The sequence below is a fragment of the Protopterus annectens genome, chromosome 12.part0, assembly GCF_019279795.1.
Source record: "Protopterus annectens isolate FY-2018-M chromosome 12.part0, PAN1.0, whole genome shotgun sequence".
NCBI lineage: Eukaryota > Metazoa > Chordata > Ceratodontiformes > Protopteridae > Protopterus > Protopterus annectens.
Window position 1 is genome coordinate 985,910,168 of NC_056746.1, and position 26,885 is coordinate 985,937,052.

Below are 26,885 nucleotides of genomic sequence, written 5' to 3' on the forward strand. Positions count from 1 at the left end.
GATACCACTGGTGTTTTTTAAGAGCATCAATTAAAGGCTGATTATACTCAAATTGAGATACACAGCTAGTGGTCTTGAACAATGCTATGGCTCAAGGCCATTGGTATAAAGGACCCCCAGCTAGATAATGGTGCTGCCTTGTGAAGAATTAATTTCATATATATGATATTAAGCAATAGTTACTATTTAACTAAGGTTAAATGTAAAAAAATGATTAGCGTATGATGCACAAATCCAAGGGTGTACATGACTAGTATGTGAATATGTATATAGGCTGGGCACATCAATAGTAGTAAAAAGTAAAGTAAAAAATAACTGTGAAGCACTGCTCTGGTCTCTGTGTTTATTAATTTTATGCAGTTATAGGAAGAAGGAATTGTATATTACTGGTAGAAAACAGTTCACATAATTAGGCTCATTCCAAAACATCAACATTAATTAGAACTTAGAAATTCTAAGTTTGCAACAGATTTTCTTAATCTTTCTAAGTACTGATGTTCAGCAAGCTATCACGGCTGATATGAGATTAGAATAACACAGTGTGAATGACTATAATACAGCCTGAAGAACTAAAATGAGTTGCCTCATTTTCCACAGCAAAAGGATCTGCTCAACCCTGCACCAAGATGCAAGAGATTTACTTTGATTCTGCTACCATAACAGAGTAGTAGCAAGTGTGTAGAACTGTAATATACAGAGAATGTTCCACTACCACCAGACTGTAAAATGCCAGTACCATACAGCTTATATTCCTGGCCATTAAGAAAATGGACGAGATGCAAAAAACAAACAAACAAAAAAGCACCATTTAAATATTATGCAGGCTGCATGCATACAATGTACTAATGTACCGTGCATCATTACAAAGACATGCTGGATTTCTGTGATAAAGGAAATCCAAGAAAATGGTTTAGAATATAACAGTGCTATTATATAACGGCATTGTTTAAAGAGCAGTATGAGTGTTCTTTCTTAGATAATTCCATTGCATAATTCTATTTATTCCAGATAGACTATAGCAGATCCAGGATTTTCTCTCTCCTCATATCTACTCGACTGGGCTGTTATCTCATAGGATCATAGGAAGTTACTAGGCAATTGGCCCCGAGGCCCTTACAAGCCTAATTATACCAGCAGTAGGTAAATCCTGTATAATTCAGGATGAACTAGAGTCTATTAATATAAAATAATGAAGTACAAATCTTTTGGAATTCTAATGGCATTTGCCCTAACTATTTATAGTACTTTAAAGGCTGCAGTACTGTTAAAATCTTTTTTTAAGTAAGTTTTCACCAGAGATCTATCAGGAATCGCTCAGTTGCCATAATTTAATGTCACACCAGACTGTTAAGCATACATGCAGCTTTCTGTCTTCCTCTACTCTTTAGTAACTATTGCTTTTGCATTTATTTTGATTCCAATCTTTCTTGCCACACAGAAAACTGGGTGGATCAAAATGGTTGTACATGGATGAAATTGCATTTTATCTCCAGCTTTGCCATTTTATTAATTTTCAAGTGTTCAGAAAACAATGCAGTTTTTATGTTACATCTCTTTTTTATGGCAAAAGTCAGGATTTCCTATGCATGAGGGTAGCTAGGCCTGTTACACAGAGCAATAATGAAACATGTTAGTTTACCTGAACTAATAAACTTGAATACATTTGTACCCTGAAGTCAGGAAGAGATAAACTGTGCAAGGAATATGATATGTAACCTTCTGGTACCAGTGACACAGGGGTTCCATAGTATATTTGTATAGTGCTAATTTTCTTCCGCAGGGCAAGTTTAGCAAATAATTAATCTCTGATTAAAGTAAACAAACTTTATAAACAGAAAATGACATAAATTATACAAGTAATGTTAGGTTAATCATAATAAGTGCATGCATTTCTTCCTCCCTTCAGGATCCTAAGTCTGAACTCATTTTGCTTTATTCAGTTGAAATGCTGTTCAATTTGTGCTGCCTGTGTGATAACATCTGAAATATATGGCTACTAAATTTTAGGTTCATGCTCAGACATTTGTCATCATGCCACATAATTTGAGTTATAAATGTTCTGTTCATAAAAGCACAATGCCATAGATTGCAAAAAAAAATATTTTCAGGCCAAAGTGCAAATGAATTTTGCAGCCTCCTTAATATATTAAAATTATCTGGCATGACTCAGTTAACTAGATAGAAAGGAAAAAAACTGCAAGTTTATCTTGAGGTTCTGTCACATTATCACACTTCTCAACCTCTTAGCGCAATAAATGTGGACAGAGTCTAAAGTAATAGGAGGACAAAGGCCCAGAAATAGGGGCACACTTTAACTATTGTTTTTATAAACTTAGAAAGCTAGAATCACATGATTTGTGTTAGCCTGCATTTTCTGTAGGGTATGAAGCATAAAACTCATAGGATATGAAGCATAAAACTCAAATGTACCTCATTATTTAATTACTTCGATCCTTAGTGATTTGCAAGAAAACCAGACATTTTATGAGGAACAGAGCACAAATATGAGGCAAAAATCTGGATATTCTATGAAAATCTGAACACTTGAGAGGTATGCACATTAGAAGTGACCATACATTTATTAAAATATTTTCTTAACCTCCTATAGTCTTGCTCATTCTAAAATTTGCATGGTTGTTATAGTAGCCATGTTTGGTCATAGCATCAAAGAAAATCATGTTGTAGTCACCTGAAACCCTTGGTCAATGCATATATGCAGTGTGAGAAACAATATGCATATCTTAAACATTCCTGATGTTGATGTCATCTTGTCAGCTTTTTATTATCAAGATATAATGCATTTGGTGAAGCATATCTAATTCAAGAGCCAAGCATCATTTCAAACAGACTTTCGTCGGAATCTGATATGTCCCCTACAATTGTGGTGACAAGGTGATAAGTTACTTCCAGGGGAAGAGAAGCCTGTATTGTCTCGAGTACTCAGTGAAAGTTCATCAATTTTATAAGAAATTGAGTTATAACAAATTGGGTTTGTATGACAGCTCAGAGTTTCATGGTGAGATTCAGTTGGGCTGTCACAAAGTTGGGATCTGTAACACATGCAGGAGCAGAAGGATCCTCCTCTGTTGCTCTGCTTTAGTGACTGCTTTCTCTGGGCATCTTTATGCTCTGGAATTAAAGGAATGAGATTCATCTGACTAGTCCCCTCCTCCATTTGTAGGAATATGGTGCTTCTGCTTTTTCTGTCATCTTCGACATTTAGAGTAATAGTATTCCTCTCCCTCTTCAGAGATGCTCTTTCTTCAGCATCTCTTCGCTCATCTTCAGAGTTCATGGTCAAAAATCTGAGGACCACTAAGTTTAGGAAAGCCCCAATTACTGTTAATCCTACCAAAATGTACATGAAGCTAAATGCGACATATGGGGGCTTTTTTTGAAGAGCTTCATTTTTCTGTAAGGCTACATAGTCTCCAAAACCGATAGTAGTAAGAGTAATAAACGAGTAGTAATATGCGTGAAAAAATGTCCAGCCTTCAAAATGCGAAAAGGCTGCAGCTCCTATGCAAAGGGTCCCAATACAAGTCAAAAATCCAACTAGGACCATATTTTCCATGGAAACCTCTATATTTTTTAAGCCCAGGCATTTTTTAATTTTTTTCAGGAGGAACCTGACAAATGTGTTCATGCGTTCTCCCAGGCTTTGGAACATGACTAGTGTGAGAGGAATGCCCAGCACTGCATAAAACATGCAAAACACCTTCCCAGCATCTGTGCCTGGGGCAGCATGACCATACCCTAAGGACATAAACGAAAAATAAATTAGCAGGCCACATCATAAGTATAACAAACAAATGGCAAGTTATTTAACAATGAACTCAGTGGTGAATAACTGTACATTTTCATTAGCACATATATGATTCAAATCAAGTCAATAACCTATTGATCTAGGAGTATTAATTCACTTTGTTTCTTTGAAGTAGCTGTGTACTGTTTAAAAAATACAATAGATTTATTGAAAGTACCAAGATAATCCTTACTGAAAACTAAGCAGCAATTTGCAACCTACCTGTGGGGGATCTGATAAAAGGGAAAATGTAAGACAAGAATGATTTTTTTTTTGCCTTGGGCATGCAAATTCACAGTCATATTTCAACTAACATACATTTATGATAATAAACAAAATAAAGCAAAATACAGATATTTGTCTTAAGCAGTACAAGTCCTTTTAAGGAAAACACTATAATATATTTTGATTGCTTTTATAGTCAGTTAGATTAAGGAGAAGATTACTTAGCTGTGAGATCATCAGGGTAAGCAGGGACTCTAAAAATAAAGCTCAATAGATCTCTTACAGTCACAGATAAGAAAAAAAGTTGCTTTTGTGTGCTTATCCATACATAAATGGAAACAGATAAATATATTTCCTATCCTTTCTTTTTTAAAGGAGACCTTTATTTGTGAAAGGAAGGGCTCATGTCACAGATTGCTTTCATACTTTATTGCACTGCACTATAATTCTAACCTAAACAGCCCACGACTTGGGATGTACTTTTTTCTACCATAGTAACCATCCTCTGTATACAGTTTCATGCAGGGTCTGTATCTGTCTAATGTAATGTCATGTAATGCAATTGAATTTAATCTAATCTATGCATCCATCTGAACGTAGAAGATCCAAACACACAGTGCTGGGATTGCTCACTCAATCCTACTATGAATAAGATACAGGATATGCCAGCAGAGACACCAGTATATAAAATTAGTTGTTTTAGTCACTAGACCTCTGGTTAGTCAGTTCTTCTAGAAAAAAAAAATGTTGCTAGTTTGACAGAAACACAGTGACTATTTAGCATCATCACAACAGTATAACGGTCCTCCCACTAGATAGCAGGAGATCACACATCTTGTTTAGCAAGAATACATCCCTTCAACAGGCTCTCAGACACTTGCGTCTTTAAGCATGTCTGTTCAAACAATCCTGAATGTGTGTGATGTATGCATGTGTTTGTATGTCTCTGTGTGTATATACATGTGCAAAACTGCACGTTGAACAGGCAAAAGTACTACATGGGCCTGCTTTCAGTGTAAGTCTGTCATGCGTAATATGCAGAAAAAGGTGTTCATAAAACCCAAGAACCTAGAAACAACTGCTCTACATTGTTTTTCCTTATGCTTACTGAAGCAGAAACTAAGCATTCACATAGTATCAACAGGCATTTGCTGCATGTGTACTATACCATATTAAATTACATTTTAAAATGTCTGTTTATCCAGGGACAGAAGCCCTCCTGAAAACACAATATGTGAAGCATGTTTTCCCATTCTCGCTATGATACTTGAGTTCAAATGTAACAGTAAGGGGATATGAAGGTATAAATTCCAAACAGGGGTTCTAAAAACTTACTTGCATGCAAAACCTTACCACTTTGCAAATATTGACCTTTCTATTCAGGTTTTGTTCTGCAAATGCTTGATACTGGCAGTTTGCACAGCTCTGTGTAGTATGTATTTGGCAAATGCTAGTCAGAATTATGTAAATCTAGTTCTGCTTCAGAAAACTAGAAGCACTTGATACATATATGTGTAAAGTAATGGAAACAATTAATTGAAAACATTTGTCACTGAAAATTATTATGCAATTGATAACCCTTTGTATGTATTGTAAAAGGCTATCATACCAAACTAGGGTTATTATGTGAAAGATATATGATAGACTTTAAAGTTAAGGGGAGGTATTTCAGACAAAATCAGATGAAGATGCCTTAAAAATCATATTCAGCTCTGACGTTTTGTGTGAGTGGGGGTGGCTACAAACTTGCCAGCAAAGAAATATGAACAATGATAGTTTAATACATTTCATTATGTTATAATTAATCACAGGGAAGGTTGATTTAAAGACAGTGACAAAATAATTGACTTTGCCCCATCTTAATGATAAAAAATTAATTTATAGTTGTCAAAAATGTATTATTTCTTTATTTATTTTATGTATATTTGTTTACCAAGGTAGTACACTGATCTGAATGGACCATTTCCAGGCACAGCCCAGGTGAACAGGATCACATAAGAAATGAAAAAAATATATTTGCAGATACAAGGATATGATAAAAAAATATGCATGTTTACATATGCAAGAACATTTAGTTCAAGCAGCAGTTTACAGTGTCAAAATATTGATGGCAAAATGTAATTATGCCTAGCAGAGCTTTGTGGACAAGATAGAACTATAAAGATTGAGATGGCGTATGCTACAGGGATTGCAGCATATCACTATATAGTGAGGTAGGAAGACATTAGAAGAGGCAAGTGAGAATTGCAGGAAAGGATACCATGGGGAGAAGTTAGAGAAATGTAAGAGAGGCATGCGTGGGAAAAAAGGGAGAAAAGAGAGGAAGTGTGAGAGGTGCAAAGAGAAGACGGAAGTCGGATGAATGAAAAGCAGTAAGTGAAGGGATGACAATATGAGATAAGGAAGGACTGAATAGGGATAAATGGGTGCGAGTGAGCTGCGGGATTCACGTAACATGACTTGTATGACTGTAGCTGCAATGTGGATGAAGATTGGTTCCTTCAGCTGTTGTCTGAGGTCTGAGTTGTTTTGGACATCTCTGACGGAGAGAGGAACAGAGTCCCATAATTTAAGTGCTAGGCTGAAGAATGTATCATCATTGCAATGATGTTTAGTTTTTTGAGTTAGTAGGGTGGGGTTGAGACTGTGAGATATCCCTTATGTTATATGTGGGGGTTTTGTGTAGAAAGTTTATGAGTGAGAGGGGAAGATGTCTCAGGAGAAAGGGGTTTGTGAATTAGTGATCCTAGTAGGAGGTTGACTCTCAAATGTACTTGGATCCATTTAGCTTTGGCAGGAGTTAAGTAGTGGTGTTTATTAATGGGGGAGTAAGTAATGAACTGGCAGATTTTATTGGAGTTGGTCTGTAAGGTGATGGCATTTTTCTTTAAGACTGCAGCTGTTATAGGTTGTCCATATTATGAAACATAAAGAATTACAGAGTCAGCTGGTATTTCTCTATATTTATACTTAAAGTACAAGGTAACTACAACAAAACCTTAACAAGTGTGTATTTTATATTTAATAGTGCCTTTAATTAAGGAGACATGATGCTTCAACGTCATGTAAATAGGTTCCCTTGTGAGCACTTTTTACAAACCTGAGCAGAGAGAGATTAATATTTTAGAAGAACAGATACATCTAAATTAGAGTTTCATTCTAATACTTTATTGTTGTGCTTGTTTCAAGGAAAGACATTTTTTACCTTTCTGCATCTTGAAATACCTGTATGTTTTGGCTATTTATTGATACCTAATTTTGTTTTGAGTTGCTAAGGACATTGGTATAATAATATACCTTTGAATTTATATTGCAATTGCTCTACAATGTTTGTTGAATTAAAAACGGTTTCTTCTGAATCAAAATATAATAAGAATAGTGATGAGCACAGACCAGGATCTGCCTAGTCCACTCATGACGTTGACACTCATTTATGTTACATTTATATGAAGTATAGACTTACTAGCATCCCATGCCTATTCAATGATCAAAACCAAGAACTACGGCAGATGAAAGGCATCATTTATCTGGAAAGCAGGTAGATGCTCATAGGGAAAGTATGAATGGGAGTTATGTTGTCTGTGCATGTTTGCATTTCCCTGTTTTCAGCTTTCCAACCATATGGTACAAACAACTAAAAAATAAATACCTAAAATAGGATAGGCATGACAGCATGAAAGATAACTGTTACCAGTATTCTCAGCTATCATCCACCTGCTCCTTGGGAGTGCAGTGACGCATGGATGATGGCCATTGTCTTCATTCTTTTTAATAATGTCCTTTTTAATGACCTGAAATAACTCTTTGACTTGGGGGCATGGCTACCTACATTTCAAAAAGGCTTCATATTTCTTTCATGAGGTTTCCTTTAGAATGTAAATATGTCTCATTCAAAGGAAATGGGAAATGACAATATCCTTTATGCCGATACCTGGAAGGTAACCCAGGTCTCCATTTCTGTTCTTGCTCTCTTCCTTTATTGCCAAGTTGTCCGTGCTGTCTAATCTTCATAAGTCATTTACTAACTATGCTCAGCCTTTGTTATTTTGGGAGCTTATCTAGGTTGCTGACATTAGCATTAAGTCTTTGTCAGCCTTAGCATTTGTATAGGACCATGGATTTTCATGTTCTGCAACAGCCATTCTTGAATGCCTCTCTTTCTCTCTGTATAAATATATATATATTCCCCTCTTTCTCTCCCATATTTAATTTTCAATATTTTCCTTGGTAGCATACCTGCAAATACAGCTTTATTTTACTATTTACATGCATTTACTTTTGATGACCTGGCCTGTTTAGATATCACTGGAGTGAATCTGAATTATTTCATTCATAATCTTCTGTCAGCACAGTGGTTTGTATATTTTATTTGTCAAGTACAGCTATTTGTTTTTAAGAAAACTTTCACGGTTTAGACTGGTTAATTGTCTTCGACAGTGATCAGGGAATGGAGAAAGCAGTATGGTCAAGGTTATGGTCTATTCTAGTTTAGGCTCTACTGTCAGCGGTCCTGGATTCAAAACTTGCCTGAATAACACTTCATTCCTTCACTGAAAATACAGTTTCTGGATTGCTGGAATTCCTACACTGTGGTGGACTGTTCCATGAGTTTGTGGTAATTTCCCTTCTGTATTCCACTGATTATTGTCAAATCTATCCCAGACATTCTAAATAGTATCTTGCTATAATTCCCTGGACCACCTTCCTTACCTTTGATACCCTCTCCAGTAATGCTCCAGCTTTACATGGTCTCAAAAATTGCATTCATTGCTCTAGCTATGACCTCACGAGGAACCTATTCAGGGGTATGATGACCTCCCTGTTCTTAGACTTTTAATTTTCCTAGGATGCCTCACAGCATTTAATTGTGTCTGACTTCTGCCTTCCCACACTGCACCTGCTGACTTTTCAGTGCTGTTATTACCAATCCCTTGTCTTTTGCTTTATGCATCACTCTTAGAAATACCTTATTTATTTTACATACACTTACTTGGGGTTATTAGACTTAAACAGCATTACCCTACACTTACTTTTATTGAGCTCCTTTCAAGCTAGTTTGTTAATTTTCTAAAATCCCTTGCCAGGACTGACCTCCCTTTTCGTCCATCATGACCGTCTTGGTTTTATCTACACACACATTGACCCTGTTTTCAACATGAATTATGTCTGAGACAAACATGCCAACCATCAATGAAACATGTAACACACAATGTCTGCAGACAGAATCCTTTTCAGTCATCATTCGCTTTATAAAACTTTTAAGACACTTAACCAGCCATTTTCCCAGTCAAAGCCCATGGAGTTTACCTAGCAGTTTTTATACTGAACTGAGGATCTTAATGAATTCACAATACCCCACATAAGCCAATTGACCTTACCCAGCTTTTCTCTCTTGCTCTTTCTCTGCACTTCTTCTACTGAACATTTGACAGCTTGTTTAGAAGTCACTTAATTACATTTTTGCTGTTGTATTTTTGTACATGATTATCCAGCTACTGCTTTATGAAGTCGCATTCCATATTAGCAACGTTTCTAGTATGCTTAAACAACTACTGCCCACCTGTCACAAAACAGTTCACCTTCTCACCCAAAGAGACGATTCAAAAATAATTCATGCTAGACTGAAGACTACCTAACTTTTATCCATAAAGGGCAGCTACTTTGTTTGTGACATCAGAACAACCAGACTGCCCTTGGTTGGAGGACATTTTTTAAGTTATGTGCAGAAAAAGCATGTTTTAGTTCCAGATTTATACAAAGGATTGCATTTTCTTTTAACTCTCCTCCTCTTTCATGATGAATCGCAGCAGGAGAGAGCAGCTGATTATGATGTTGGCTGTGCTGTATCAGAGCAATAACCATGTTTATGAAGTGAGAGTTAAATCTGCAAGCTACGTCTTGGTCTTACAAATTTGGACAGGGTTCGGATTGAGAGATTCTTCCTGCCTTTATGAGGTTATTAATGCGGGCCCAGAATGATTTATGATGGGAAATATGTAAGAGACTGACTGGAGATGTAGTCATTTCATCAATCAGATAGAATACAATTTTTATAGAGGTTACAAAGGTATTTATGAGTTTGGTATGAGGTGAGATTCCTAACAGTGTATCTTGTTTTCCATGCTTTGCTTTTATGATGGATTAGTTGTTTAGTATTAGATTTTAACCAGGGATCAGGATTACACTTAATCCCTCACATTCTTAATGGAGCTAACTCATCAAGGATGTTACAAAAATAGTAAACACAGTATAGGCACCGTACATACAAACGTTCCACCACAGAGCCTTTATTGATGTACAGAAGACAAAGAATGAGCAGTAATCACATAAATGCTATATCCACAGTGTACCACGTTTTTGTCTTAAAAACTTCTTCAGATGAACGTACTGATACAGAACCAAGCTTAAATAACTTAATTAACCCAAAACAACTGATGTGGTTGAGTGTACAATTAATTATGTTAATAGTCTTAAAAGCCCGTAACTAACGTCAGTGTGGTTATAAATGCATACTAAAACCTTTTGTTTATTAAAATATCTGTAGAAAATACATCTTTAAAATGAATGTTTAAAATACATCCAAATGTGTGACTTCAATAAATAAAATAAAATGCATTTGAACAAATGAATAGTATAAGACCACCATCTAGTGGGCAAAATATAAAAACTATACCAAAAGTTGTAAATATGTTAGATTAAGTAATTTATGTAGAATTGTACAAATAATACAATAAATACAGTGCTGAAATATATATATATATATATATATATATATATATATATATATATATATTTTTTTTTTTTTTGACTTTATTGAATGCCTCACAATTTGGTTGATCTAAGCTTCAAAACAGGCTTCAAAGAAACAGTATCATTTAAACAGGGGTGCCTACTGGCATCTAAGACAACCTGCCAGTACAGCTCCCTGTACTCTAACCCGGTTTCTGAAGGGCCACCTCTTGGATCAATCAATACTACTTCTATAACAAAGAAACAATAACTAGCCCATGTGCATGTTTGAGTATGTTTAAACAAAGAATTGTTTTCGTTTGTTCTCCTGATGTTGTACATATGTTCATAGAGTGTAAGTTATTTATATCTCCTGCTACAGAACTAGCTCTATCCTTGTTGTAATTATTTTTCCCCAAAACTGGAGAAAATATTGTTTTCCTTGCCTCCAATACTTCCTTGTTTATTTCTGCCAACAGTTCACTGGGGTAACTTCTAGCTTTAAAAAGCTTCATTAAAAACTCACTCTCACTTTCAAAATCATTGTCGTTGAGATACATGCTGAAAGGTGCATTGTACTCAGTAATGAGCCTTATAAGAATACAGGGATGTTATGACCTCTTTGTCCCTGGATGAGATGCCCTTACCTATGAGGTGGCTTTCTGTACCACGGAAACAACATGATGGTCAAAAGTCAGCTTGCTATCGACCTGGGTGCTCAAATCCCTCATGACTGATTGAGTGCTTAGGACAATGAGTATTAGGGATTTTGAGCTTTAAGGATTTTGGTTTCAGTATTTTGAATTTCAAGATTTTGAGAGTAGGGATTTAGAAGTGAACCCATATATATATATATATATATATATATATATATATATATATATATATATATATGTGTGTGTGTGTATATATATATATATATATATATATATATATATATATATATATATATATATATATATATATACTTTTTATCTACACATCACATCAGACTTCATCAGGATAATAAAAGTTTGACAACACCTGATTTAAATAACAACTCTACTGTGAAATAAGTTACCCAGTTTTTACAAGAGAGATAATAGAATATGACTTGAGCCTTTTATTTCTCAGCTCAGGCTTAACAAAAATTAATTTATTTAACCCCAGGGAAATATTGGCAGGCACCACCAACTTCCAGTATAATCTCTGTTCTGTCAAGTAAGAGCTTAATTGCTGCCCCTCTTTCCAGCAGTTTTATCTGCTCTGAAACATAAAAAAGAAGTTCTTTAAAGCTTTAACAATATGTAGTATGTTTATAAAGCAGTTATAATTCTTGTTTTTTATAATGGTGTAAACAAGATCTTGCATCCATTACTGCAGTTTTCTGCTTATCTTTCCATCTTAAAAAGTTAAACATGAACAGCTACATGTATCACATTCATTGTTTTATAAATTACAAGTTCAAAATTGTGACAGACAAAGAGCAGGTTTCTAAATATGGGGATCTGTTTTAGTTTAGATGACTAGGCCATTAAGTGGACGTAGGGAAATGGAAAATCTTGATGAATAATACAATAATAGGAAATGTGTTTAAGGACAGACCAGACTTTTTATAATAGCAGGGGAAACAATCTTAAAAGCCTCCATGAAAATTACAGTCAATGAGGAAGTATAGCAGGGGGAATCCAAAAAAGAAAAGGTACATTTCTATGCCTTTTTTTTAAGTTGCTGTTACCTGTCTAACATGACTTATTTCTTGCAATACGAAGACAGGTAAAACATGAGGAGACACAGATTACTTTACATATAACCCAAAGGGTTTCAGTATGAAGTCATTAAATTGCTGAAGGAATCTGACAGACAGGTCAAATGTTTTCTTGAGATCAACAGTTCAGATGGCTATTGTCCATGATAGTAGGGATATCATTGGAGACAGACAGAGAGAAGTAGCAGTGGGGTACTTCTACCATACATGGATTTTTGCTGGCTATATCTGAATATCTGCAAATGCTTTGTCTACTAATTTAGTGAGGGCTGGAAATAAAAAGATAAAGCTGAAGTCTGAGGCATTGTTTGAGATTTTTTTTTTTGATTGGAATGGTGTAAACCTTTTTGCAAAATGTACGGAATGTGGTATGGTTAAAGGACAAGCTGAAAAGGAAATTAACAGGGTGCAGTGTATAGCCCAAACCAAGGAAATGTTGTGTCTTCACCAGGGCTGCCATAATTAGGGATACTGTTAATACGTGTTTCTTCGGTTACCTTAGGAAGGACTTATTTATGTGGAATGGAGAGGTGAAGTGATAAAGGGAGGCAATGGCGTGATTAGAAAGAATGAAAATGGAGACGTAAAAGAACATGTAGCTCACAAGTCATAATATGTGGATGGAGAAAATCTGAAGAGCTGTCCTTTCCCTTCTCTGGGACGGAGATGGGGTTGCCTGTTTCAGAAGAATTATGTCTTTCCCACCTAAAAGTGTGTTTTTGTCCAGTTTCTCAGTGAAATACATAGTGTTCTGAAATTAGTTTTTTTGTTTGTTTCCATAGATTAAAGGCTATATTTTTATTTACTTATGTTGTGCTGCCTAAACCAAACATAATCAAGCTAGATGGCTCCTCTGCTTTTATCCCACCATCACTCCCACCATCCATTCGTACCACCTCTAATCTTTATTCATTCAAAAAATCTCTACACACACATCTAAAGTTGCAATGGGAATGTTCCTGTTCTCATCCATCATAAAAATATGGAACTCTTAATCCTTCATCCATTCTTAAGCTATTCAACAAAGCCTATTTATCTTATCATTCCCTTCATAACTACATTCATTTATAACAAAACAGCTCTACCTCTCTAAAGTCATACACAACTCACATCTATTTTACCTATTTCTATTACACTGTATTATATGAATGTTACCTCAAATGCAAAATCAATGACTGTATCCTATTTTACATTTGTATAAGTATCTAAGCTATCTATTGTTTATTCCTGCCCTCTGGTTTGCTTTAAGGGCTTTTTAAATTGTTTGTACCTATTTTGTGTGTCTGTTTTTTGGAGCTTTTCTCCCCAGGACTCCATTGAAAACGGGTTCTTTTAGGCCCAATGGACTATCCTGGTAAACCAACTGCAAATAAATAAATAAATAAATAAATAAATAAATAAATAAATAAATAAATTATCCTCTCAAATAATTAATGCTAGAGTAGTGGGAACTGGGAATCCCTGGGCTAGACAAGGGTCCTAAGTACCATATGTTCCTACCTGGGATTACCCCATCAGTGCATCTGCTCCACAGCAAAAGTCAGATGGTAGGAAATGATGGTCCTTTAGAGCAGTTTACCCTCTCCTCTGGCAGAGCACCGCCTTTCCATCACTGGCTCTTCTGAGCCCTGCTATGGTTGCTGTCTGAGGGAAAGTGTGCTTCCACATGATGAATTTCTCTTCAGCTTACTGTGTGAGTTCCACATGGAAGTGCAGGTTTTCTGGGCTCAGGCTCTAGAAGGTGAACACAGAATTCTTCCACTATATGTTACCCATGCAGCAAGCTAGAGATATCTCCTTCCTTCTAGGATGGGCAAACCAGCCAGCTCCTATAGGTGCCGAAGTCACTATTCAAACTCAAGTATCCTGCGACATAGTGAAGGCTTTGTCCCAATGCTCTGTGGAGCTGGTACTTTGTTATTAGCAGCTGAAGCAGTGCAGGAGTCATCCAGGCATCCTTTCCTGTATGTGATGATTGGATGATATATTTGTCTGAAGACTGTATGTTTGTTAGGACAGGTACAGCTGCTTTGATCCTAGTAAAAATGAAAACAATTTACTGAGCAAAGTTTGGAATGGAGACTGTAGATAAGTTCAGAGGACTCATTTTCGGTGAGACAGAAAATGGGTTTCAGATTAATTTTTGGTAGACTAACATACAGTAATAGAGTCACGATGGCTAAGGTTGGGAGGAAGAATAGAAAGGCTATGAACTGTTTTGGCACTGTTAGCAGTTACAATGCTAAGAAATGAGCAGTTACTGGAATGTGGTTTGGGACTAGCAGGTTTTGTACTTAGGAGGGATAGGCAGATGTGAGACAATAAAATGAACAGCTCTTGTATAGCATGGCTGAAGGCATTTAATTAAATGTGGCAAAAATATTTATTTTTTTAAGTGCATGCAGGTTGCAGGAGAAATATATTTTGGTCAGTTGTGATTGAGAAATGTTTTTGCACACTATTGTGCATTTCTTGATCATATGGAAGTGCCAAAAACATATTTCTGTCTAAAACTAATTACTTATTCTCCGCAGATTAGTACACAAAATGTGTACTTTGAATGCTTATTGGGAAAATATCCTTTAAGACAATACTAGATATAAACACAGATGACGGAGCAGGACTCTGATATCAGTATGTAGTGATAAAATGGGCTTGAGCTATGAGTCATCTGAAATTCAGTATTTGTAAATTACTTTGCAAATGATAATATTCTGGTACCATACTATGAATGGCAGCATTCACCGTGACCAGTTTGTTCACAACACATGAGTTTTATCACACCATCTGCAATCAACGTTTATTTGGAATTATCGAATGATACTGCCATGTTTCAGTAGATTGTCTGATTAATATTCTGAACGTAGCTCCCAAATCACTGACAACTGCCAAAGTTTAAGATTGCTTTTCATATGGGAAATATTCACCCTCAGCAAAGGCATAATTTATGAGCCTCGGTAGTGATAATGACCAGTTTTGTTTCTAAAATCAGTTTTATGTACCAAGTACAAAGGCAGCCATTGCAAAAGATCTTCATAAATAGCACTGATTATGTGAACCAAAGATGATAATTCTAAAGACTTGATGGGAAATGTTTTGACATCCAGCCCTGAAACTCGTACTGAGAAATGCTTATTCTTAATAATGTCTCACTGATGTACTATATGAATAGCTATTGTAAAAGAAGAGCCTTCACCTTCTATGCTACCTGAAACTGTTAAGTGACAGAACAGTATATTAGTAACTGCAGTCCTTTATATAACAAATGGTCAGTAATGAGCACTTACTTGATAGCTTTGAATACGTGTCGCATATATAAGCATTCACACTCCCATCATCATTTCCAAGGCACTGACTACACCAGCTCTTCACTATTCAATTCAGCATATCACATTCAAACACATAAGGAGACTTCATACTTTTCGTTTGTTAGCAGTCAGCACCTAAATATTTTATCTAGTTGGCTAAACCTTGCCAGAACTTTTAACTGCTTTGATTGCTTTGAACCAAGCTGATCTTAGTATTCCAGTGCAGTAATGCGAGAGCCAGAATATGTCCTGTGCACCAGGGCATATTCTGTCTTCTAGTTTAAAACATGAATCGTTCCTCTTCTTACATGCTGTGTTTTTCTTAATGGACCTAAAAGAGGAATGATGAGTTTTACCCCTTTCACTGTATAGTAGCAGAGTCTTCCCCTGCACCCCTGCATGCCTGAGATACAAAATTAAACTGCTTATGTGTGTCCCAGTATGTCTGCATTTCACCATGTCCTCTTACTTATATATATACAAACTTTAGGACCACATAACCACAACCAAAGTTAATTGGCAAGCAATGAACTATAGTTGACTATATATTCATACCTCTCAAACTCTTAGCCCAAGAAATCTGACATAATGAGGTACAAAGGCCCAAAAATACAGACAGATTTTAAATATTGCTCTTATAAATTTAGAAAGTTGCTAGAATAACTGTGTGTGTATTAAAATGCATTTTCTAGGATATGAAGTCTGAAACATTTTTTACTAACTTCATTCCTCAGATCATCCCAGTGATTTCCCAAAAAAACAAAAATTTTATGATGAACAGACTGAAATTTTGATGCAAAACTCTGGACATTCTGTGAAAATATGGACAGTTGAGCGGTATGTGTATGTTTTGACTATAACATTTATGAACAAACTATGATTCATGGTACCTGTTTTACCCACAAACAAAGTGTGCACATGACAATCAGAATGGTAACCTGTGTCTCTCATAACATACGTAGCAAATAGCGGGGCGAAGTCTTGGAAACTAAGGCACTGCAGAGAAATACAACTGCTATCAATATACAGACAGGTCTGCTACTTTTTACTTTTCAGGTCTTTAAGAAGCTTTACCCTTTTCAAGTCTGCATTTTGTATGCTATTACTTTCAAAATGCTGTATGCTACAAGTTTGTCAGTGCCCATATTTCAAAGGTAGCACACTTGTCATTCATACCAGGAAGCTAAGAAGACTGAGTTCTATTCCACCACCGGCTATTTGGATTTACATTCCAGCGCAGACACTGTAGTAGCACATAAGAGGGTTCCTCACTCCTGTGATTTCATACTTCAAATGAGATGTTAAATTGAGGTCTCACCTAGCCGGCAGTTAGTCTGTCCTGGACAAATAATCCCCCTAGTCAGTATAAATCCCACATCAGATCTCACTAAAAATATTCCATCTTTTTGCAACTAACACTGTAAACAAATACATAAAATACACAAAAACAGTGAGACATTTATCCAAGGTTTGTGGGCCCCTCCTTCAGTACAAACTGTAAATATACTACGCTACTATTTTATGTCTTCACTTCTAATGTAGTACCCTGTCATTCATCCCAACACTAAGCCAATCAGAACTGAAGAGACTTGCAAGCTCTTCTTACCCTCACTGCCATCTCAGCTCCTGCATATTGTTGACTGTATTTTTTTTCATCATTCTACATCCGCAACCAGAACTGGACACAAAATAATCTGTGTCCCAAATGTATCATGAATCAGGACACAAATTTAGACTTTGTGCCCAATTATCCTGGTCATGACTGATGGGCATGAGATTGTATTTCCGCACGTGCATCAGCCATTGCCTCTTCATATTACCTCTTCATAAACTTCTCTTCTCCCAGACTGCTCTTCATATTACCTCTTCATAAACTTCTCTTCTCCCAGACTGCTCCAAACTTGTGAAATGCTGATACTGTGAGGCATAGTCATGGTTTTGTAGAATGACAAAATTGTTTTATCTCGACTTGGAGTCCATGTTTGCAGAACAGAAACTAGTAATAGCCCAAGTATATGTGGCCAGCATAGACATTATTGTAAGTACAAATTTAGTAAACGCTGAGCATTGAAATGACATGGTAAATATTTATTTTGTCTATTTGACAGTCAGCTGCTTGTCTCATTAAGTTTAAGATAATATTTAATAGTGTGCTTATTATCAAAAAAAATAAACATTACACTGAAAACATGTTAAATTAAAAGCATACAATGGTCAGCAATAAAAATAAAATTAAATATCCATAATATTGCTTGAGAATAATCACATCAAAACACATTAAAATGAAGACAGGTGCCATAAAACAATGTCAAAGATGGTCAAAAGCTAGACTGCACAAGTACATTTTGGGGGACCACTTGATGCTGACCAGCTTGAGAGATACCCTCAGTCAAAATGCATTAGTTCTACAGGCACAGAGCCTTAAATGAAAAAATGGAGTATACTGAAGAGTAGAAGGATTAATACCATCACAGCTTTCAATAACTTCAATGAGGCAAAATTCAAGGGTAATACCTGTCTATAAGTAACCAGGAGTTCTTTGCTGTACAGGGTATCCAGGTCAGGTTGGATTATATAAACTAACATGCGAACTTTAAATAACTTTAAATAAGGAGTGAAGTCTGGTATGATAACCTGTGCAGATTGTGCAGAACTTTCATGATATATTAGCAGCAAGGATAAACCAGATGGAGATGGTCAGATTCTGAGACAGGAAGTTTTACATAAATGGAGCTGCATTAATCAAGCAGGAAGAAACTAGGTGCTTGATTCAGGCTATATTCCATAGATGGCAGAGTGATGGCAAAGTTGGCACTTTGTCCCCAAGTAGCTCTGTCATCAAGATCAGTGCTGACATCCCTCATTTTACATACAAACTCCACAATGTCTTCATTCCTTCATAAATATGATCTGTGTTCCTTGATATGCCGTGTATAGGTATGGCAATGTTTGACGTGTTCAGCTTCAGATGATAGCTGATGATCTAGAAATGGTGGGATTTCAAAGGTTTACAATCAAATTGTTGAAAGTCAGTTACACGACAGCCACCTCTTTGAAGATGGTAGGAGCGACTGTCGGAATGTTGACATTGAAGTGTCTGTCAGTTAAGAAGGACGAACACACAGCAGGGAGATGCAACATGGTTGACAACGGCAGCTGCCAACATAAATATCGACAATATGTTGTCGATGTTGATGCATCAACCTTTGGACCTACTTAATATTTATGAGTAGAGGATATGCGTTGCGTAAATCAACATTCACGGTTGTGAGTTTCAAGCTTTTGATAGTAAACCAATTTCAAATCATCCACAAGGGAATTTTCAATGCTCAGTATTTTTGAAGGAAGGATAAATTAAAAAGCAGATAATCTGAATAACAGTGATAGCGGAGACTTCTCCCTCAAATTAGTTTTCCCAAGTAGAGACTACAAATGGAAAATGGAAAAAGGTCTAGGATAGAAATAAAGGAGCAAAAAGATGGAGAGTTTGTCTGTGACAAAGTTTTGACCAAAAACCAATTATCCAAGCACCCAACCAACCAGTTTTGGAACCCAAACATTGAAATGGTGAGGAAAACTGGAAATCTGGAGAACTGTCTTAAAACAAACATGTAGATGGTTGATGAAGAAGACCCTATAATTTACTTCTATACTCAGACTATATCAGAAAAATGTGTTGGCCCTAATTTTAACTTGAGTGAAATGAAGGGATGAGCAGCAGGTGATCATGATACAACAGATTTCAGCTACCTGGTACCTAAGCATGGGGTACATTGTCCTCGTACATGTTGCTAAAAGTCTATGCATTATATATAAGGCTGTATGTCAGTGACAGTCAGAGTAATCCAAAACAGAAGAGCGAATGCAACCAAGAAGCAACAGCTCATGGCCAGAGCAAACACCAGAACCTGGATACAAATGATGTTCGACCAAAATCCTTTATTTACACCTTCGAAAGCGCTTGACTGCATTGGTGTGTTTATTTGTGAGCTGTCCGTTTTCTGTGGATATCGAAGGTGTAAATAAAGGATTTTGGTCGAACATCATTTGTATCCAGGTTCTCAGTGACAGTCAGAGCTACAGTTCTGCAATACAGAGTTCTTGAAAGAAAACTCAGAAGACAGTCATGTCTCTGAATTAACGGCATCAGAAATAGGCTGTATTTTTGAGATGTGATGACATAAGTGATATTCTATGGGGTTCAGGGCTCTGGCTATAAGCAATATATGGTATATGGTACATGTGTTATCAGCTGTTACTGCCTTCACCCCACATACTCTACAAATGTCACTTACTAAACACTGACCTCAGCCAAATATAACATGAATACCAAAGCATAAACACAAGCTTTAGTCAAAATATGGTATAACTACCAACTGCTTGGCACTGCACTCAAGTATAACATGCCACACACAGCATTTGACAAGTGCTATTCTCATTCAACATATGGCAACATTCACATGTATGGGGCACTAATGATAGGCAACATATGACAAAAGTCACATTTACAGATACTGCATGTAGCACACATATGGTACTTGTAACATCCACCAAGTCATGCCTTCAGACAACATATGGTACACATGCTACCTATGAAGAACTGCCCTCAGCCAACATATAGTGCACATGCCACCTATGAAGTTCTGCCCTCAACCAACATATGGTACACATGCTTTCTTTGAAGGACTGCCCTCAGCCAACATATAGTGCACATGCCACCTGCGAAGGTCTGCCCTCAGCCAACATATGGTACACATGCTTTCTCTGAAGGACTGCCCTCAGCCAACATATAGTGCACATGCCACCTATGAAGGTCTGCCCTCAGCCAACATATGGTACACATGCTTTCTCTGAAGGACTGCCCTCAGCCAACATATAGTGCACATGCCACCTATGAAGGACTGCCCTCAGCCAACATTTAGATCACATGCCACCTATGAAGGACTGCCCTCAGTGAACATATGGTGCACATGCCATCTATGAAGAATTGCTCTCAGGCAATTTATGATGATGACACATACATTTTAGTAGACACTACCATACGTAACCATACTGTTACTTTCAAACCATGTTCCCAGTTGCTTAGTTACAACCTACAGTTATACACTGTTTTCTATCTGCCTTGCCTCCAGGTATTTTTTACTCTGGGACAAGCTGCAGTTCATGGCAAAGGTTTGCTTCTAGGCATAATTTTATTTGACAACTTGACTTTGAAGGACCAGCTTCCAGCTGTCATCAAATCCTCTTGCTATTGTGTTAAGAGTATTGTCCTTATTATGTAATGTATCTCACTGTCTGACATTCCTATGTTGATGTAAGCACTTGTCTCTTCCTCGTATAGTATCTCACAGCCTGACATTCCTACATTGGTGCATGTGTTTGTCTCGTCTTCACATTGTATCTTACCACCTGATATTATTACAATAGTGCATGTGCTTGTCTCATCCTCGCCTTGTATCTCACCACCTGACATTCCTACATTGTTGCATGCACTTGTCTCGTCCTTGCATTGTATCACACCGCCTGGCAGTCCTACATTGGCACATGTACTTGTCTCATCCTAACATTGTATCTCACTGCCTGACAATCCTGCATTGGTGCATGCGCTTGTCTTGTCCTTACATTGTATCTCACTGTCTGACATTTCTACATTGGTGCATGCACTTGTCTCATCCTCATATTGTATCTCACTGCCTGATATTCCCACACTGGTGCATGTGTGTCTCTCATCTACGAATTATGTCTCACCAGCTGACACTTCCACATTGGTGCATGCACTTGTCTTGACCTCACATTGCATCTTACCACCTGATATTCCTACATTGGTGCATGCGCTTGTGTCATCCTCATCTTGTATCTCACCACCTGACATTCCTACATTTGTGCATGTGCTTGTCTCCTCTTGGTTGGATTACTGCAGTGCACTGGACTTAGGCCTTCCACACAGAGAACTTGACCACTTGCAGCTGATGCAAGTCTCCACAGTCTAGTTATTTACTAGGATGTCAAGGTACAGTCATATTACCACTGATATTACACAGTGTGTACTGGCTAACTATTAAGTAGCAGATTATGTTTAAAGTTCTTGTGCTACTGCACATTGCCCTACATGGCATGGTCCCCTATATCTGCAGGATCTTTTGACCAGCTAACTTTCTCTCTGACCTTAGCCTCACATGTTTGTTGTCAGTTCTGTATGTTCACCTTGTATCATATGAGACGCGGGCATTTGTTTATCATGGTCCATATCTTTGGAACCAACTACCTAGCTGGCTGTTAGTCCTTGACATTTATATGTATTAGCCTATAGTCACTGAGTATGTCTTTTGGCATCATTGGTATTACTTGCAATAGTCTACTTTATTTTAATGAGTTTTGTATTTTATCCATTGTTTTTTATGTTTTGCACCTATTATTATTTAAGCTTGTTTAAATTATTTATTTTTATTACTGTATCATGCTTGGTTACATACAAATTAATAATGTTAAAGTTTAATCTGAAGAGCTAGATAATACTTTCCTTTTCAACAGCTACCGCAGAGCATACACACACACATACACACACACACACACACACACACACACACACACACACACACACACAAAACACATATACAAAACACTATACATATATATATATATATATATATATATATATATATATATGGGTTTATATAATATTGTTGAGTTTTGGAAACTGAAAATTTATATCTTTGAAACTATATGTTTGAGTTTCTCAAAACCTGAATGTATAAAAAAAAAATCAAATTTTTTGCAGAGGGGTAAGCCTCCCTGCACCATCTGCAAAGTATAAATACCAACTCTGAAAATGTACAACTATGTGGTAAAAAGGGTAAATTCACCATTAAATTATTTTCATTTAGATTGTGATACAGCTGGTATCAGGAAATTTATCATTTCCCCACTGTAGTGCAATCTTGGAGTTAGTATATATAATTTGCAGGGGGTATGGTGGGTACAGGGGGCTTAACCCCCCCCCCCCAAAAAAAAAAAAAAAACATCCAGAAACATACAATTTATTTTTTACATTCGAGTTTTTGGAAACTTGAACATATGGTCTTGACTATAGGAATTTTGAGTTTCCAAAACTCAATAATATAATATAAATCCAAGAATGCATGTGGGTATATCAGGATTCACCCATAGTTGGTGTGTTTGATAATGAGGGTGGAGTAATAATATCAAGCAAGTCAGGTATGTTTCTGTTTTAGTTTTGTAGAACGTACCTTATTTTTCTGATATTTTGGTGTGATCTCTAGTATATGCCAATAGAAAAGTCTGGCTCCTCAATGGTACTTCAGTGGCCAGACATTTTCCTATTGGTATATACTCCATTTAGAATGGGTACACTGGTTCAGCTGTCCAAACAGCGTGTGCATTTTTGAATAGTAATACGGCATTATTGTGTGTGTGTGTGTGTGTGTGTGTGTGTGTGTGTGTGTGTGTGTGTGTGTGTGTGTGTGTGTGTGTATATATATATATATATATATATATATATATTTATATATATTTATATATATATATATATATATATATATATATATATATATTTATTTATTTTTTCTCCCACCCAGACTTTTTTCTCCCACCCAGTATAGTGGAAATAAATGCTCTGTCAGAAAAGTGCCGCTTGAAGAACAAGTAGTTCAGGTATGCACCTTGTATATGCCTGCTCTACATAACTCCAAAAGTAGGACACAGAAGTACAAAAGCTGTGCCATGGAGGGACATGTGAGTGCTCTAAGCTTTAGTAAGGCATGCTGAAAGTACACTGTCAGTCAGTAGGCAAATGGATATATTAGGTACAGGCATAGAAGTCACTCTTCCATTTCCAAAATGTGAAACACTAGCTCTCATACTGTGGGAGACAGGCAGTATATGTGGAACATATACTAGCAACTTTAACTGAGTAGCTCATAGCATTATTAAAAAACTGTTAACATATAATTATAAAAAATCCATTGATAAATGGATATGATTAAGTATTATTTACCATGAATATTTGTTAAAACATTTTTGACAATGAATGCTTGACTGACTGTTTCAATGTCGAGCAACATGGAAGATAGCCATTTTAACACACAAAATAAGGACTGTTCTTCAAAAGGAGGTACAACTGAAAGGTATTTGCACAGATGAAAGAGGCATCTTTTGATTAAAAATAGCATGTAGAAATCTGAATCAGGCAGGGTCTACTCGTTCTGCAGAGAGGTTAAATGGATTTATAATAAGGATGCACTTCTCAGGTTTTCACCCAATGCCAGGTATGAATCTTTGTGCATATGTACTCTGTGAATCCCAGTAAAAAAGCTTCTATATCCACAGATTTAGGCACAATCCTATACTGCTTGGATCTTGTGAAACACACAGACCATGTATTTAATCATAGGCGCATCAGTGAATGTCATGCAACTATTTGCTATGGCAGCACTTACTGGACATTTGTTGGCCGGAACACCAAGTAACCAGTTAACATGGGTATATCCGTTGGGCAGGATTAACAGATTAGAGCAATTTTTGTGAATCATAGCCCTGAAGCATGTTGCATGCAGGGTCTCCAAAGGACAGAAGCTGTTAACCGTTTCTTATTCATGGTCTGTCTTCTATTATTATTTTCCTTTTCTTGGTAACTGTATATCATAATTTCATCACATTTTATCTTATTACTCCATATACCATGGTGGTGGTGCTGCGGTACCGTTGCTGCCTCACAGTAAGACGCTGTCTGGTTCGATTCTCAGCTAGAGCGTCTTCTGCGTGGAGACATGCGTGAATGGGCATACCTTCATTGAAGGTTGTGCGCCAGGGCTGGTAACTCAGCACGTAAAAATCAACTACCAATCATTAGCAGACCGGAGTTCTGCTGTGGTGACCCCTAACCGGGAAAAGCCGAAAGACACAACAACAACAACTCCATATACCATTTTTGAATGATTTCACTGCTTTTAGCAGTATAATGCTACTTTTAGCTATGTAATGCTCATTTATGTTTAGGTGACTCACTTACTGATCAAATACCATTGCTTTAAGATCCTTTCACATCTCTGAGTTTTACCTTAGTTCTAATGTGTGACAGCCAGAGTCCTGACTTGTTAATTTATTTTATCCTCCTACAAGATTACAATACAGTTAAATGAAGCTCAGTATATACTGTGTGTGTAGAACACTAGACCAAAGCATACTCTTCAAACTTGAAATAATCATTAAACATATCTACCTTTCAGCCTAGTAAAGCCCTCTACACTCGCCATTCAGTAGATTACCCAGCACTCTCATTCTATAAATTCTACCACAGAACAACTGCATATTATGAAAAAAAAAAAGAAATTCACTACAGTGGTGAATTCAGCTTTCGGTATCTGGCTGTGATGAATTTAGCTTTGTCACGCTTTCCTTTGACCACTGGTACTGATACCCTGCCAGAAACATAGTTCTTATTACATGGTTTGTACCACAATTCATTGTTACTTCTTTTTTACACTGAGACAGGACAAATTGAATGCAGTGCCAGGATTAGTATGGCATGCAAACTACATGCAAACAGTTGTTAAAGACCCTGTTGTTAGGTTAGCAGAAGCTTTGGAATCATGTTCTTAAAATGTAGCAACTGTGACTCCTTTATTATCCTGCGGTATATAACGTTTAGAAGGCTAAATGATTTTGCTCTGTTTACCCGCACCATTGTCATTTCAGTCACCTGATCTGTTAGAATGTACTTCAGGTTCCATCACTAATTCACTTGCAAGACCTCGCTAAGTGTGTTTTTTTTCTGTCTCCCTGACTCAGCACTTCTCTTTGCCTTGATTTATTTCATACATTTTACATTCTGCTCCTCTTGCTGAGAGTTAATCATAACCTCATTTGTCACCTTATGATCTAAGAGGTCAACTTAATCTTTTTTTCCTTTGCTGATGTTATCACTTTTTGCTTTGATCATTTTCTGAACCGCCATTTTTATTGAATGTATTTATCATGGATCAAATATAGCATACTTTTTGTGTTGTACAGTATAAGTGTCTTTTTGTCATATTAACAAAGCTGCACTTTTGTGATTGTTGTACTTCGATACTTACTGAAATACTTTTTCTGTATTTCACCTACGGCTTGTGTGATGCTGAAATCAATCATTCATGATCAGTCTACTCTCTTGGTCAACAAAAATAAATGAATGAATAAACAAATGAATCAATCAATAAATAAATATCAATAGCATCCAAATTATGTTCCCTTAACAAAACATGGCTATTCTGCTTATTTCATTTATTTTTTTTATATTAGAAGTGCACAAATGGAAAAGGCTGAGCAGATACCATTAAACATTAAAATCCTTAGGCATTGTCCAGCCTTAAATCATCGTTTGCTAGTTGGGGGAGTAACTTTTGTAACCATACAGCAAAATGTAATGGTCAAGTACATACAGAATAAAACAACAAAAATCCCTTCTCTGCAGTACAAAGATTTTTACAGAAGGCTAATTATCAAAGGAAGTACAACAGAAAAAGTGCTATGCAGTGAAAGCCGCAATCCTTCTATTAAATAAGTGACAACAAAGTGGTGGCTTTATACAGACTGCTTTAAACTTTACTGGTTAGTGAGTCATGCAAATAAAAAATAAAAACAGCATGACTGTTGGGGAAAAATAAGGTTATACTTATATTCCATTTTACTTGTATTCATTTTTAATTTACTAATTGCTTATGAATTCTGCCAACGTTATGTATATCTCAAAGCCATAACGCTGGCATTACGTAATAAGCATGACTCTTGTATTTTCCTTGCACAGAATGCCTGCTTTTACAAATATCATCACTTCTTCTGCACTGATGATAACCCTGAAAGAAGAAACATTTTGCAGTTATGTAGAATATTATATATAAGCAGCATCTATAAAAAAGTTACTAACATAAAACATCATTAACTGTAACATTTTACATGAAGCATTTAATATTTTAAACAATTGCATTATAGTCCAATAGAACATTATCAATGACCTCAGATCACAGCGTCATGTGTACCATTAAGGATTAGTAACAGTAATTAATTTGAAGGG

General features: G+C 36.4%; 1 protein-coding gene across 1 annotated transcript in view; it reads right to left on the bottom strand.

Moving 5' to 3' along the window:
* Positions 1-326: 326 nt before the first annotated feature.
* Positions 327-26,885, bottom strand: part of KCNK15 (potassium two pore domain channel subfamily K member 15) — an 83,153-nt gene continuing 56,594 nt past the window's right edge. Inside the window, exon 2 of the mRNA XM_044090004.1 lies at positions 327-3,756. Coding sequence (XP_043945939.1) covers positions 2,840-3,756 — 917 coding nt within the window. The 3' untranslated portion in view covers positions 327-2,839. The remainder of the gene's footprint in view (positions 3,757-26,885) is intronic.